The sequence below is a fragment of the Seriola aureovittata genome, chromosome 23, assembly GCF_021018895.1.
Source record: "Seriola aureovittata isolate HTS-2021-v1 ecotype China chromosome 23, ASM2101889v1, whole genome shotgun sequence".
Classification (NCBI taxonomy): domain Eukaryota; kingdom Metazoa; phylum Chordata; class Actinopteri; order Carangiformes; family Carangidae; genus Seriola; species Seriola aureovittata.
The window spans coordinates 9,708,406-9,725,025 of record NC_079386.1 but is presented as its reverse complement, the minus strand read 5'-3'; the positions used below and the strand labels follow the sequence as shown (position 1 = coordinate 9,725,025).

At 41.0% G+C, this 16,620-nt stretch overlaps 1 protein-coding gene across 1 annotated transcript in view; it reads right to left on the bottom strand.

The window, feature by feature from the left end:
- The window catches only part of LOC130164873 (phospholipid-transporting ATPase ABCA1-like), a 170,464-nt gene that overhangs the window by 72,329 nt on the left and 81,515 nt on the right, over positions 1 to 16,620 (bottom strand). Inside the window, exons 31-35 of the mRNA XM_056369863.1 lie at positions 14,393 to 14,491; positions 13,422 to 13,611; positions 4,686 to 4,780; positions 4,067 to 4,172; positions 274 to 348 (exon numbers count right to left, since the gene is read on the bottom strand). Coding sequence (XP_056225838.1) covers positions 274 to 348; positions 4,067 to 4,172; positions 4,686 to 4,780; positions 13,422 to 13,611; positions 14,393 to 14,491 — 565 coding nt within the window. The remainder of the gene's footprint in view (positions 1 to 273; positions 349 to 4,066; positions 4,173 to 4,685; positions 4,781 to 13,421; positions 13,612 to 14,392; positions 14,492 to 16,620) is intronic.

The window sequence follows — 16,620 nt, the reverse complement described above, 5'->3', positions numbered from 1 at the left end:
GTCATAATCCTGCATCATTACTAGCACATTTCCTCCTGACTTTTGATGGCAACATAATTTATAATTAAGTGAACTGTGCTTGTAAAAAGGCGAGTAGGCCAGTTATAGGTGGATGCGCCCATTCACTGTCTCTACCCGCGTACTGTTTCTCCAAGTCACCGCCATCCCTCCGCAAAAATCCAAACCGCACCAGCTCTGCGATCATTAAAATTTCTTTTCATTGGATCTAATCTAACGAGAGAGCAAAGGGGCACCCGCCAATTAATAGAATACCTTTACGTTGTCCCTGGTTCCCAGTTTCTTCAGCAGCGTCTCCGACTTCTGTAAGATCTGATCAGTCACATTATCCTAAAGAAGATGAGCAAAACAAGAAAAAAAAAAAAAAAATTAGTTGGACACTTAATTGGATGCACTTGGAAAACCACTACTGCTCTTTGAAATGCAAAACATAAGGCAGAGGGAGACAAGAATTAAGACTTCCGGACAGTATTTGGGTGTGCTGAGCCACTTATTTCCCACAGATGTGGGGGGAAAAATGTGTCCCCTGTTATTTTGGCTACTTTTTCCTCCTTTGACGTTTCTGTTTTATTAAATAGTGTGAAATAATTAAAATCATGAGAGCAGGGAGAGAACATGAAACAAAAGAAGCACAACTAACATAAATTGCCTAATTACCTAATGTACCAATCAGTTTTAAGTAATATGGCTGGACTGGAATGGAGTGTTCATACACAGATAGAAACGAAAATAACAGCGAAAAAGACAATGTATTTTTTCAGAGAGCCTCGGCTATGTTTCGTAGTGAGAATGAAAATGGTTGAGGGAGGGTAGACTGGGCAGGTTGCATTAAAAATCTGCTCTACTCCACTCATGTTTCATGTGAAATGAGCCATGGGATGAGGGCTTGAGATGACAGGCATGCGATTTCCAAAGTGTCATGTTGATACCATGCATTTCAGCCCAGCCATATGAGCGCTGAGCACATTACATGTGTGATATAAATGCAAATGGACCTCCTGTTGGACCCAGCCTTCATCATAGGGCTATAGCAGAGGAGAGAGGAGGGAAAGGGGGGGTGGGGTGGGGGGCGGGAGTGGATGTGGCATGGAGGGAGGAGAGAGGTCGTTTGTGGAAAAGTGCGGGTGACAACTGAGGAGAGACGGGGGTGGAGTGGAGGGGCAGAAAAAATAAGAAGAGAAAAATCAAGAAAGACATCCCAAGAAAGCGAGAGCGTGCTCAGGTGCAGGCGCTCGTCTGAACTGAAAGAGGGAGTGTGGGAAGAAATAGACGCAAAAGCTATCTCCAGCCCCCAAGACAGTTCCCTCAGGACAAGGGAGGAGATCATAGCATGTAGCATGTCTGCTCTTTCTCTTTCTATCCCACAGTCTTTCACTCAGCCGATCCTACAGCACATTGTGACAGTTTCGGAAATTTGGAAAAAATTTGAAGAGTGTATTCAGAACGTTTTCTTGCCCTGCCATAGATCCAGCATTCTCCTTTGGCATAACAAAATGTTTACACATCATTTCAGTAACGCAGCATGAACACTTCATCTCTTTTCATATCACAGTGTGAAAGAGGAGGAAAAAAACACCCCTATCTACACTGACAGGAGTATTTGTGTTAAATAACATACCCTCTGTTCCAAGTCATTACCTATTCATAAACCGGGCAGAAAACAAGACTCCTACTCTTGTCTGTAATGCTTCCTCCAGCGGAAGCAGGGGAATCTTTACCGTATTTTGTGTTTTTTTTTTTTTTTTTACCTCACTCTGGTTTACATCATGCCAAGTAGTAACGGGCAGAGCCAATAGGCAGCCTTCCTGAGGATTAGTGGTGGCTGAAACACGATGAGAAGTGGGCCAGCAGCTGCCTGGGTCTAATCCTTGACAAACGCCTCCCTGCTCAAGGACAATGACAAGGCTGGTTTGGCCAGTGGACCTGCCGGTGCCACAGCTAACGACACAGCAATAAAGCCACTCGAGTGTGTGGTGACTTTTTTGGATAGTATTCCAAAGTGGCCTGCACAGTTCAGTGGTCATACGGTCTGTGTGACAGTGTGTTAATATGTGTCTGCCTCTGTGTGAGTGTATTAAGAACTTGCAGTAAGGAGTTTGTGGTTCGTTAAAATAGGGGCTTATTTCTCTGGATTATTTAAATTAAAAAAAAAAAAAAAAAAAAAAAAGTGTTGTTTGAGAGGGTTAGAGAAACATTTCAGGGAAGAGTACTGACATTAATACCATCTACATAACACACTGTGCCATTGGAGATACATTTTCTTGGCTTAATTATACAATTTCCAGCACACAGGCTTTCTTGTTCTCACTGTTCCCATCACCTCTTGCTACACACAACCTTATTTCTACCTGCTAGACAAAGAAAATGCAATTACACTGAAATTTCAAAGCCCACTTCCCAGGCTGCGCAGGTGGCTCAAAGAGCAAAAACACGCTACTTCCCGTTACCACCTCACATCACATTGCCTGCCGAGCAGCAGCAGAGAGTCAGACATTTCCCAAGGACAGTGTAGCACTTTAATAACAAGGAATAGAGAGCTGGGACAGCTAATGCCCGGCCATTAGAGTTACATCATCGCTGCTGCACGAATTAAAGTCACATTAGCGTAGAGATCCGGGAGACAGAGAGGGGAGCCAGGGTAGGGATGAGACCGGAGATGCCTGAGGGCAAAGCAATGTGCTGATCTCAAAGCAGTTTGAACATCCAAAATTTGAAATGTTAATGAGAGACTGTGTGTATGCAAGAGAGAGGCTGAGAGAGGGAAAGAGAGAAACAAGGAGGGGAGAAGTAAGTAAGTTGGTATGAAGTTGAAGAAGCACTGTGCTTGAGTAAAAGTGTATAGATGTACAGTAAGTACAGGAACTGAATTGAGGTAGTTGAAGTAGAGAAAGATTTGCAGGATTGTGAGTGTGACTGTGTGTTCTCGTGTCGTACAGACCAAGATTCCTCCGTTCATTCAAAGCGATGCACAGAGAGTCATACACTGTTGCCATGGACACTCGACAAAATGGATTTGAAGAATCTAACCCTCCTCTCTCCTTTGCTTTCATTCTTCTTACGCAATTGTTCAGCGGGGTCCAACAGTCCATTGCAAATAACATCACCTGTATCCAAGATACAAAGCTAACTGAACAAAGAGCGCAGCGCTCCAATTAGGAGCGGCGCACTCAAAAGACGACGGGCAAACTGCAGCCTTGACAGCAGAAAAGCAGTTTCTGAACCATCACCTTCAGTCACAAAAACAGTCAGAACATGTAGTGTCGGATAAAGAGTTACAACACAAAAAGTCACAATATTAATGGTGACTGTTTTGTTTGATTTCTGTAGGTTAAGTAATACAGTAGAGTAAGGCCAGGCCTGTCTGAATTGAGCTCCGACCTTCATGGATTTCCCTTGGCCATCAACATATCACAATGTCTCAAATATAATAATAATTATTATAATAATGAAAAGGAAATAATGTTTGGGAACATCTGAAAGGGGCAAAAGCCAAACATACTGTAACGTCACAGAACAATGTCTCGCGAACTCTGAAATATTGCTTTAAGAATTGGGACTAGAAAAAAAACAACAACAAAAAAGATTAAGATTCTACATCTGTGCTAGTGGCTATGTGAGGCTACACTTAGTCAGAGTGTTGCTTTGAGCTAGATGCTAACACATCCAACTGCTATGGATGATGGTAATGTCACTAGTTTTGCAGGTATTTCATCACCAACCATAATACTTATACATTAAAATTCCCACCTGATGATGGCATTAGCGGATTCAGACAGTTGGAGCCATATGACTGTATTTAACAAATATCACATTTACACATCAGCAAACTGGTGATTTGAGGGAGCTGGTTTCGTCCTTGGTTTTATACCTTTGTGATGCAGATAAATAAACACTAAGACTTCACTATATGCCTCTGGGCTATTTTTCCAAGTGTACAGCTTTTGACCTTGCACTTCAATGTATGAATTTTCTACTCATGAAACACATTCAAATAATCCTGTGCTATCAACAAGTTCTAACTCTGTGAATGGCAATATTTAGTACGTACTTGAAATGAACTGAAGAGGTCTTTGAGGTCCCTGAATACAGCTTCGATCGCTCCTTCAGTTAGACGGACTTGGGAGTTGACCGCTCCGACAGAGATCCCCCCGTACCTGAAGTGATGGGAAAAAAAAACAGAAAGTCAGAGCATGTGGGTAATGCCAAGGATACACACACCCACACATTTTGACTCACTCACTCAGATTTACACAGGAAATGTGGACATGTACAATATTTTCTGGAAACATAACCAAACATTCACTTGAATACATCACCCTAATGCTTAGAAATTAATAGTTTTCCTCACTGACACTTTGCTCTAAATGTTGCCATACAGTCAAATGACAATGTTAAGGGAAGCGTGTCAAAGAGTGGCCCAGCAGGATTTATCAAAGCATGACAACTGCATAACACGTCGAGATGGAAATGGCATCAGTGCGCAGGACTTTGCCCTTCCATTAATAGTTCTCTCTGCTGGCCTTCTAAAAGTGGATGCACCAACAACAACCGACGACAGCAGCACACGTAGTAATTTGGTTCTCTTTGGGACAAAAGCAAAAAAAAAAAAAAAAAAGCCCTTAACCGCTAGACCGAACTCAAACACATACACAACTGATATGCCTTACCTTGTTTTACCAGAGTGTTCAAAAGTTTTGACCAAGAAGTCTGTCATGTTCCGTCCAGTTAAATTCAGCAATGTGTCTGTTGTGTTCTGGATCCTCTGTTACAAAGAGAAAAAGACAAAAAAAATAAAAATTCACATGATTAGTTTGCAGGTTTTCATTCTGGTTTTATTTCCCTTAAACCTGAGTTTATTGTCGTCGTGACCACTTGGAGGAAGTAGAACAAGCTATAAACACTGGCCTTATACTTATACTTATATCTTATTTACATCTGTAGCAGAGACGTGGCAACATTACCATACATTTAAGCTTATGTTTCTGGCCACTCGACCAACGTTAACTCCAACAGTCACTCTCCTTTTACCTGTGTTTTGGTTTCTACCAACTCCTGAGAAAATAAAAGCACTTTGTTCACCAACTAACTGCTAACTTTGTCTGCTGTTGGTGTTGGGCGGGTACCATGCAGGGGCTTTACAAACTAGAGGTGTGCACACACCTCCGAGCCAAAAATAGTACAGGCTCCGTGCCGAAAAAAACAAACTGACAAATCACTGGTACACCGCAGGGCTCTAATTTTCACTTATCAATTGCAAACAGTGACATTTTGAGCACTCCTGCTCTTCATCAGACAAAGATCCAATGGATGGCACCTTCTTAAATCACATGATGCGCGTGACATGATGAGGTCACATGGGCATAGTTTCAAACAGGAATCAGAAAAAGCATAAATAGCTCATTCCACGTGTCTACATATATAAGAACATGTCCGTATGAAAATTATACTGTACAACACTCTGCATAGAGGAGGTACTGAATATGAATAAACATGAATTAATATATTTAATCTATGTATAAAAGATACATTTATTTAAGTCCACCAAGAAGGAATGTATCTGTACAAAAAAAAATGCAAAAGGAGGAAGACACTCAAACAGTAATCCCTAACCACTGCCGGGCTAATAGGCCGTCATCAGGACCGGGAGATAACACTGAAGGGGTTTATCAGAGCTTTTTCACTGAAAACAGCTGCTTCCCCACAGCTGAAAACGAGGTCCATGAGAGCAGTGAGAGGGAACCAAAATGTTCACGTTGCAGACCTTGAGACAAAAACAATGAGCTGCAGTCTGGTGATAATTCAGAACAGCATCAAAGCATCAGCTTTATTGGTCAAGTATTGTTTGTGCATACAAGGAATTTGACTCACATACAAGCCAACCACTCTCGGAAGCTGCAATTCTCTTTTCACGTTATATATAATCCAAGTCATCCGATGTTAATACAAATATATTGATAAGAGCAGCTTTAAGTTAAGGTATGCTGAAAGGTTAATCTGAGGATGATGTTCGGGGAGACACCACTTCAACGCTAAAGAGGTGCAGCACCTTTTTCTTTTGCTTTCAGAAGAGTAGAAAAACTTGCATATAGCACTTAACTGTGTGGTGCGGCATCACAAGCAGAAAGGCTGACCACAGACAGACACCAGCAGGCGCAACTGCTCAGTCGCCCGTAAAAGCTCATCCAGTCGATGCGAGAAAAAAAAAAAAAAATCAACAAAACTTAAGAGCTAGAATTTTGCAGGTGATATCTGTTCACAGCACCATGGAACACATTCTCTCAGCCCCTATCATAATAGTCAATTAAGCTTGGCTATGGGAAGCCTGGCTGAAAACTAGACCCCCGCCAAAGCTGCACAAGCTGTGTCTAATGTCAAAGGACCCTAATTAGATGCCCTTCTGTGGATAAATGGGTACATTCAAACATCCAATTAAGAGAGAGTGCGACACACTGCCACGAATACACTCCACAATGTGTAGACTGAGTTCACACACTCGCGCCGATACCAAGCTGCTTCAGCCCTGCTTATTTAGCGAGGTAACACTATGCTAATTAGCAGAGTGATCCTTGATAAAGCGCAATTGAGACCCCCAACTGCAATGCAATTTACCAACGTACCCCTTAGTTACACTGGTTATCTAACCTTGTGTACAAACAGATTGATGTGAAAGCTATGGGTACACATGGCGTGATACAGTAAAGGAGTATATGTCCAAGATGTGTGCATACTACACTTTGCTTGGGTTTTACTGTGAATGACAGTGCTGGTGCATGAGGTAGAGAAGTAGCTGTAAAGTGACGAGGAGATGAGGATACGTAAAACAAGGAGGAGAGGAGAAGTGAGATTAACAAAGACAAAATAGGACAAGAAAACAGAGCAGGAGGAATGAGAAGGGGATAGAAACATCAGTTAAAAACTGGAGGGGAGAGCAGAGGAGAAGAGAGGAGAGGAGGAGGAGGAGGAGGAAAACTGGAGTCATAAAGCAAAGAACAAACAGAAGGAGAAAGCAGAGGAAGAGGAGGACCCATCTGGCTTATGAATCAGCGATAAGGAGGACGAACGGCACAGCAACCTTGGCTTATCTCTGAACAAACATGCTTCTCTTTCGAAAAGCCACAGGAACTTGGAAACAAACAAAACCAAAAATAAGAGCCTGTACACTCTGCTATGTGTGCAATGCGTTTAAACCCAAGCACACAGTCAGTGTGGGTCTAATTATTTTGGCTTTGGTCCATATCCCCCATCAAAAAAGACTGAAATGGGAACATTATGCGATTGTGCAATACCTGGGCCTGCATCTCTTGTTCATTACCTGGGAACGGCTTCAGTGTGCTTGACATTCTGTTTGACATCAGTTCTCCACCACACAGTGGTAGCTTGATAGCTGAGGAAGCAAAGAGTGGTGAGGGAAATGTAAACTAAGGAGTAATCAAATCTGTTGAATGAGCTGGCATATTCCAGCGCTGGAGAGATAAGAGAATGTGCTGTGTTTATATCATGCTGTACCTCTAAGGTGAAATTCACATTTCATCTGGTGTGCACAAAGAAAAGCAATTTCGGGGGAAGCAGAATCTTGTCATGTTAAGGTGTGTTGTTACTTGGGCTCTGGCTGGGAAATTTTCCAAGTGATGATCAGGTTAATTGTGTTTTCATGCAAAACAATATGTTCCTGCATGTGTTAAGTTGCTCTGAAATTCTTCATCTCGGTACAACATGGCGTGTTGGTAGTGGAAGTGACAGGTGGTCTATTGTGCAATTGTGTCACCGTGTGTATTTCGGGAGCTGCTCTTCACTTCAGCGAATGCCATTGTGTTGTGTGATTATGTCCAATATGATCACATCACAACAGTCATAAACAACACAGTTAGATAATAACTGGAGTGGTGTGTACAGCACTCGATAGGTTACCAACAACCATTTACTAACAACAACAAAAAGCTGCTCGGGTTATTCGGTTCCAGATCACCAGAGACTGAGTCACACACGCGCGTCCCTCGCCTGACAACAGATTTTCATCCAGTCCCGTTCTGTTCTGTTTAGCCACAACAAAGGGAAAACCGCTGCCTCATCCACCACTTGCCTCACCTCGCGGGCCAATGACCTTTCTGCTTTTGTTTTCGAGCGTCTCCTGCCTTCTGCTGAGAGGGTGGCTCTGGACAGGTCGTTTTACACTAAAATGGATCTGCTGGTGTTTGGAGTCAAAGTGACAAATCAACAAAGCCCAGCAGAGAAAGGATGTGTCAGACTGTTGTGTTCGCCAGGTTGAGTACGGACTGGTGGGGTTTGGAGCTGATCTGCGGTTAGCTGGATTTGTTCATTGCCAACAGCTGTTGTCTGAGAGAAAACAGACAACATCGACTGGCATGAATAAATGATAGAATTAGATAGTAATAATTTGTCAGTTCTGCTGATTTTATGTGCTGAATCTAAACCAAATAGGCCACAAACAAGTGCATAAAACAGCTTTATGTTGCAATATATATCCATCACAGTACAACAAATACTCTTTCTCAACAAGCTCGAGTAGATAATGGCAGTTGTATTTTACATGCAGAACTCCTTTTTCCTACACAAATGGTAAGCCAATGCCCAACTTCAATACCGTGATAGATGAGGCCAAGGAGAGTAATTTGCAAGCAAGCTGTAGTTAGGCCAGTCTCCAAATGATAAAGACATCAATCGTAATACGATGAACGTGGCGGCTTTATCAATTCCTCTGCACGCATGACGGCCTATTCATCTATGAAGGTTAAATATCACCAGTGAACGAGAGTCAATACCGCAGAATTGATAATGGGCTTACTGTTGCCTGCCATTTCCATGGAAACAATGATTTCACACTACCTCCTGTGGTGCTGTGTCCATGTTTTTTTTTTTTTTTTTCTCCTCTCTCGTCTTTTCTGTAGTTTCTCAAGGGCATATTCGGAGGATGGGCGGGATAAAAGATAAAAAAGAAAACTAGTGTGAAGCTAGTACACTTTGTCATGATTTATTCAACAGGGGAAGCTTTCAGGTCAAAGGGAATACATCCTCACAATGTGCTCAGCTTCTGTGGGTGGTCTCTGCCTTGGACCTTTTTAATTATTAATATATGGCCCCTCCTGCGATGGACCACAGTCTACAGGTAGCCAACACAGCACTGATTACAAATGCATGTGTTCTCAAGCACATGGACATACCTACATATAAGTGCACTTGTTTTTAACAGCATGACACATTCATTTATTCATTCATATCAGTCACAATATTCCTCCTTCCGCTGCACAAGCAACAATTCTCTCAATCTGCAAAAATAATACCCCATATTGTATATTTCAGCATGACAGCCACACTATATAACACTATATACAGTCTATCTATCTCAAACCTTATGCACTGCACTACATTTCAAACTGTAAACTATGTGTTATGACCCACTGGTGGATTGCAGTTAACAGCAGGGAGGCAAAGATGGTTAAAAGAATGCAGCGTGGATGGTTATAGGTTAAGGGAAGTACGTACTAATACTGAAAAAAAGGACTGTGGTCAACTGCTTTAACTTGCACACTCTCCGAGTGCTATAAATCTTTCAAGATTTCAGGTGATGAAATAAAAGGTTACAAAGCTCACGCGTTTTCTGTGTTACAAAAACTGACCCCTGCCTCTCCAGTAAATAAAGTGTTGCATTATGTAAAAAAGAAGGTGATGAACCGAGGAACGCGACTGTTGACAGCATGTGTATTGCATATAACTGCTCTCATCTCCTCACTTCTCTCTTGCTATATTCTCCTCTTGTAGCGGTTTCTTATCCTGATTTGAAAGTTCCTTTAGCCAAGGAGGGAGATGACTGGCAATGATCTTGTTGCATGATAATAACTCAATGTCCTCAAGGTTGTTTCCATGCTAAATGAGAGTCCATTTAATATCCCTTTACAGGATCTGGATTGGAACAAAATAAGATGTTGTGAATAAAGGAGAAATGATGCAACTGAATGTAACAGGATGCAGGCAAGAATTGGCCTTTGTAAATGGTCTTTTTACTGAGGCTAAGTGTACTAAAAGTACCAGTCACTTACAGCATGACACAATAAAGTGGAAATCCAGTAAAGTAGCAAAGTAGTAGCAATTCATAAAATAAGAGAATAAGATTCAGGCTGAGAAGCACCTAAAAAGAAAAAGGAATAAGGCTGTTATAAGTGGAAGAAGCGGGTAGAGAGGAAGAAAAGAGCGAAATAAAAAAAAAAAAATGTTAGAAAGGAAGACCTTGATGGCCTAGCGGGGTACCAAGGAAGATACAAAGATACAAGTAGCACCTCAACAAATGGGGGACTCCTTGACAGTGCTGTCATAAGGTAGGGCCGAACGTCAGGGAGAGGAAAAGGTTACCCAAAGGGCACTTCTCTTGTTTGACTGTCTCGACAATCATCCTATAACATGATACCTGGACAGTTGCTCCTTTAAAGTGGCCCTGAATGGCCTTGTCACAGGAAGGAGCGCACAGCAAGACTCACACAAGTTCAACGAGGCATTACAGATCCGTGGCGGGTGTGAAATGGCACATTACAAAGTGTGGCACTGTATATAGGGGAGGCATAGGGGAGTGGGAGGAAAATAAAGGAGTGACAGATGAGCCCAGCAATTTCATTTTGTGTCATTTCACGTCCTGCTTGTTAAAAGTCACTGGCTTTGTCGAGTCCCTTTTCTACTATTTTTTTTAAATGTTTCTTTTGTCCTTGTGAGATGACTAAGTATGTCAAATATTGAAGGGGGAAATACCATGGCAATTATGAGACAAGATCGGTTTAGATATATCTGTATTTTCTTAACTGGCACAGAATATTTCATTTGAACGCACTTCCCTGAAGAACTAAAGCTGAAAGAAGCTTTGCAACTTCATAACCGCTTTGCAAATTGAACTTACAATGACTGTTTAAACTTATATCATAGACGTAAGAGCTTACACTTTTACAAACTTGTCAGGCATTTTCAAACACAGTGAAGCAAAACTTTGTGACTGTGTAACTACATCCCCCCACAATGTTTCGTTCTATGTTTTCACTGAGTGGCACCTAATTTAGATTTAATATCATAACGACTCAAAAAAAAAAAAAAATTTACTCTAAGTAGCTTATTTTCTCTAAAACTATTTACACAATTTTTCAGTTTGAGTTATTATGTTGAATGGAAGTGACAGACAGATTACCACCTAATATAACATAAGTTATTGGCTCATGTGTGAAATATATAAATATATATCCATATTACTAAAGTTTTGAATTACTTTTCCTGGAAAAATTTTTACCAAATCTCAGGTGTGTGTGTGTGTGTGTTGTTTATTTCAACTGCAAATGAAAAGTCGTTTACTGGTTTTACATTTACTGAATAATTTAGTTTCTAAAGTAGCATCCAGTGTGAAAACCTAACACAGTGACGGACTGAAATCCGTAGCTCCTTTGTACAGAATGCAGGTGTGCATTAAAGGCTATACATTATATTATCACTACACTGTGTTTAATCATATCATTATAATGTTAGTTGTGAAGCAGATGTATTAGTCTGTGTAATGAATATACAAAGTGCTGATGATTTTTAACTAGCCAGCAATGATACTATTCAAATATAATAACAGTCAAAAGACATTAAATACTTAATCATGTACTAATGTGAAAGAAGGAGTGTAGGTCCACACACACGACATGTAGGGGCAAGACCTTTCCTTTATCTCTGTTGGTATTTATGTTACATATGAAATATTCTGGCTGTTATACACCATCAACATGTCTGTTTTTTTTTTTTGTTCTACACCACACAGGATTTACTGCCACAACCTCCCACTCCTGCAATCCAGTCATACCAAGACTGTCCTCCACTCCACCGTTCCAGTCTGTGTGAGTTATCACCTCATTTCCCCAAACGATTTCTGAGTGCAGTTTCAAAGTTCTTGAAAAGAGTAGCAGAAATGCTGTTGCTACCAGTACTATGGCAAAGACATCTGTTATGATTTACAAACTGTTGCCAAACAACAGCTTGTCTGGCACGCTATTGAATGTGAACAGAAAGCTATCCAACCTGCACCATGACCGTCCACGCTCACCCGTAGCATTTTTTCAAAGCATACCACCTGTATCTGCTGCAGGTCTTACAAGACCATCCAACACAGATCACTTTTCTGTGTGAAAATGAAGATGAAAAAAAAAACAAAATTGTAAGTCAGCTAACTCATAAAAGCAATGCTGTTTTGCGGCCAAATTTCAGGATTCCTTTGCTCCTTTTCTCACTGTGTTTGGGTTGAATGACCACAAACAAATTCTCAACCATCATATGTCTCCAAGAGGAAGAAACTCTTGGCAGATTTCAGTAGGGTGAGGTAAGAGATATTGAAATTCAAATCTTTTGAAATGCGGATACATGCACAAAGGACAAGCAAACAGACTGAAGCCTAATGAAATGACATTGGAGCAGAGGTGGGAACTTCTCTCGTCTCTTCTCTGCCAAGCTTAGATTTCTCATTATCATTGGGAGACAGGAGTTCAAACCATTTAGCTCCAAATGAGACGCTACTTTCTCTCTGTATCGTGAGCGGTTCAGTCAGCAGACATACATCCAGGCCTGCATCAAGCCTCTTCAGTTTAGACCATGCCACATGTGCCCTAGCTACATTTGGCCATGTATATTGTTAAAGTAATGGGGAATAAAGGTTTGGTATTGGCTATGCAGGACGAGACACGCAAACCTCCTAGGAGTCGTGATGTGAGCAGAAATGTCTGTGCTGCTGGAAATGCATGTCCTAAAGGATGCTACTTGGTGAAAGTTTGGCATATACCTAAAAGAGTAAAAGACACAGTATAGTTATATTTTAATAGATTTTTTTTTTTGCCAGTATGGGGAGCAAGCTGAATCTCTGGCAAAGGCCAATTCAATGTATTTTCAGTGGAATCAATTTTGGCCCTGCTTTCATGCATGCACGCTAGTTCACAAAAGGGACGCAGCATAAAAGGCTGATTTACATTTTGCAATGCAATGCAAATTCCTTGTTAGTAAGTACCTTTACATTTTCAAATCAAACTGATGCTGACTGGGACTTTCACACTGTAAGCCAAAAGCTTCCATGATAAGCATTTTTATTGTACTGTTGTGTCACTGATTTATTTTTTATTTTTTATTTAGACCATTCCGCGCTCTTCCTCCAGTTTATCCCTCTGTGACACACATCCAGTGAGAGTACGGATTTTTAGCAAAGAGCCGCGCAGCCAACCGGGAGCAGCAAACCTAGGTTCAGGCAGGGTCTCACTGTCTTGCTCAAGGGACCTCAGACTGACACTGACACAGCAGCTGTTCACACTTCAGATCTTAATTTAATGGCAGCTCCGACTACCACACCATCCTCCCACCGGAAGGCACAAGCTCCAGTTTAAGAGACTAACCTGAGGTGGTGGGAGCCCTCCCGCACCAGGCGGACAGTCAGGTAACATGATCGTCCGTTTAGACGTGCTGCACTGACAGGAGGGGGAGGGATTAGACATGCTCCAGTTCCCGTTGAGGAAGATGTCTGTGACTGACTGATCTACGGATGGAGTGAACCAATCTGATCCAGCGGAGGAACATGGTAACTTCCTGCAGGAAAGCAATGAGGGAAATATTTAGTATTGAATTGGTAATAATTGATCATCATATGCATAATATTCTCTCTTATCTTAACAACAGTTGTAACTAGCATTTGATAACAGTGATACGTCAGCAACATATTACATTAACTGGATATTGCAGTTTGCCATAGAAGGGGTTTCTTTTTTTACCAACTGAGTATAAACAACATGAGTCACAAGTAATAAATTTCTAAAGACTGCTGGATAATACCTCTAAATTAGGAGATGTGTGGTTTTTGTTTGAAGAACTTAAGCACAGTCAGCCTCTCACTGCATTTATGATGCACAAGCATTTGTGAACTACGTGTGCCCAAAGCTCGGTAATAATTCCATTTCGTTCTTAGGTTAAAAAATGGCATTCATTATTCAACTTATTTCTGATCACGATGATCTGGAGAGCGTGTGAAAGGGCTAATCATTTATTGATCAAATTAGTTCTTACGAAATTGGCTTCCAAAATCACGCAGAGCTGCTCTCTTTCCCAGTGCTCTGGGTTAGACGGCTTCTTCTTCTTTTCTTTTTTTCTTTTTTTTTTTTTAACTGTTTGTTCTGTTTCTACAGCATGATTTTTTCAAAGCAGGCTCAGACATGCTCAGACATGCATCAGACATATACACACACTGCGACTGCTAGCCACACATATACAGATTGCAATGTTTACCACTTAATAAGTACCACTTGGCATAAATACATGTGCGCCCTGGGGGACTATTATGTTTGGATGATTTCTTGTTTACGCTACCACTTACGGTATCGGGTTTCCGTCCATGCAGCGGGTCCCAAAGCCAGGGTTGTTCACCAAGGTTTCCACCACCCGAGACACCTCCACATTATCTGGCCCATCATTGCTGTAAATATTAAAGAGATATAATTAATGTAAATACACATGCAAACATTTCAATGAGTAATGAAGGCTTGCGGTGTTATATCCCACAGTAGGCACACATCTCCTTCCACACAGCTGGGCTGATTTACACCATAATAATCATCCAGACATTCAAAACAGAAATACTAAACAGAGTCTTGGTGATCATGACTGATGATCAGCTGAGATCTACTGTCATTCCATTATGTGAGAGAGCGCCAGAGTCTATCTTCAACAGCTGAATCGATTCACAGAATGACTTCTGCAGCCTGGATAATATCAAAATGCTTGATATTTGCAACCAGACATCTGTAAGGTTATGTGCCGTGTCGAGATTCACAAAGAGGCGACTGCCAACAGTCAATAACAGCTGAGATTACAGTACAATGAAGCAGAGTGGGTTGTGTCTCACTCTTGACCTCTATTCTTGGTTTGAATAGTGTCACATCACGCAGCATATTATTTGATATTTGAGGCCTTTATATTCAGTCAGTGACATACTGCTACCCAGAAGAACAATGTTTTTGGAGTTTGTGATAAATCACAAGGAATACAGTAGTTCTAGTTTGAGTGACAAAAATCTCAGACTTTTTTTTTTGTTTGGAATACGATGGAACGTCACAACTGGGTAAGACTTTACAAGTCTTCTAATCTTTCTCCCGTTACAACTGATTAAGATTTTACAAGTTGTCTAATCTGTCTTCCACACTGGCAAAGCACAGGAGTTTAGATGGCCATTAATCTTAAACATATCTTGACTTCCAAGAAGGCCTGAAGGAAATGAGAAATTTGCACTGGGGGATCGGATGTGGTGCATTTCAAGTAAATACTCGATAGCATTGCTGCATGCTGCTGGAGTTAGCTTAATCAACAGTGAGAGAAAAATCATTGCGTTTACCAACCGTTTTCTTTGGCCCAAGAGTCAAAACATGAATTCCCAAAACACAACTGACTGTAAAAACCACCAAGTGGTGAGATGTGTACTTTTTCTCTATGGCTTCAGCACAGCTCTGCCCTGAGGTGTATTCTTGTGCAAGCACATACTGATATGAGCCTGTTCAAGATTCTGTGTACAGTACAGACTCTTCACAGCCTTTCATCATTATCTGAGTGTCCTGTACATATCTAAGGCCTGAGTCTCAGTTAAACAATCTTCCCTTTCCAATTTCCTCCTCATTACTAACCACACACACTCTGCCCTTTATCTCATGGGTGCTGTGGGAGTTAAAATACAGTGTTTCTTATAGACCATCGTGATGGCTTTCTGCCAACAGTGGCCACAGCCCAGCCAACCATTTGGATTAATACAGTGTTCATTGTCTCATTCAGAGGCGTCTCCATGAAGGTCATGCGGTCATTTCCTTGGCCACCAGTGAGTGCAATTCAAGTGGTCTGATTGTAAAAATGGATTATGTGCAGCCATCTGTTTTGCAATTAACAATGGCTGGGTTACCACGTTATTCACGATAATAAAACTATTGGATAGTTCCAAAATGAAGACTTGTGCATATATGCAGAAACAGTGGAACTAATGAATAGTTCATCTAGTCAAAATGAAACATCACAGAGATAAGAATTGAGACAATAACAGAAGAAAGTCAAATGAAGGCTACATAATAATATGGGAATAACAAGAAAATGAAACCAAAGAGTGTGTTTTCGATCTGTTATTTGGAGTTTAAATATCACCTTCAAAATTCTGATATACCCCCCCCCCAACAAAAAAAAGTAAATTCAAAAGATCAAAAAGTAAAAATATAAAGGGTATATTATTGCCACTGCTATACATTATACACTAGTGAGCAGAGTCCAAAGCCCCTTGAATTTCTAAATTAGATCAATCATTATCTTTAATCACCCTAAGCTAAAATGGATCATTGCCATTTATAGGGTATATAGTACAACAATGCTCCTCTGAATGGACTGGATGGATGAAAATGGATGAAAAGGCACACTACTTTTAATCACACAGTCATCAGCAGGTAGGAAGCTTTAAAGTCACTCAAGAGAAGACAATGTTTAGTAATTGGCCAAAGGGAGTGTCATAAAAATTAAGAACTCTGCTGTCTGAAAATGTATCACACAAGAATAGTTCCCAAGGAAACTGAATGT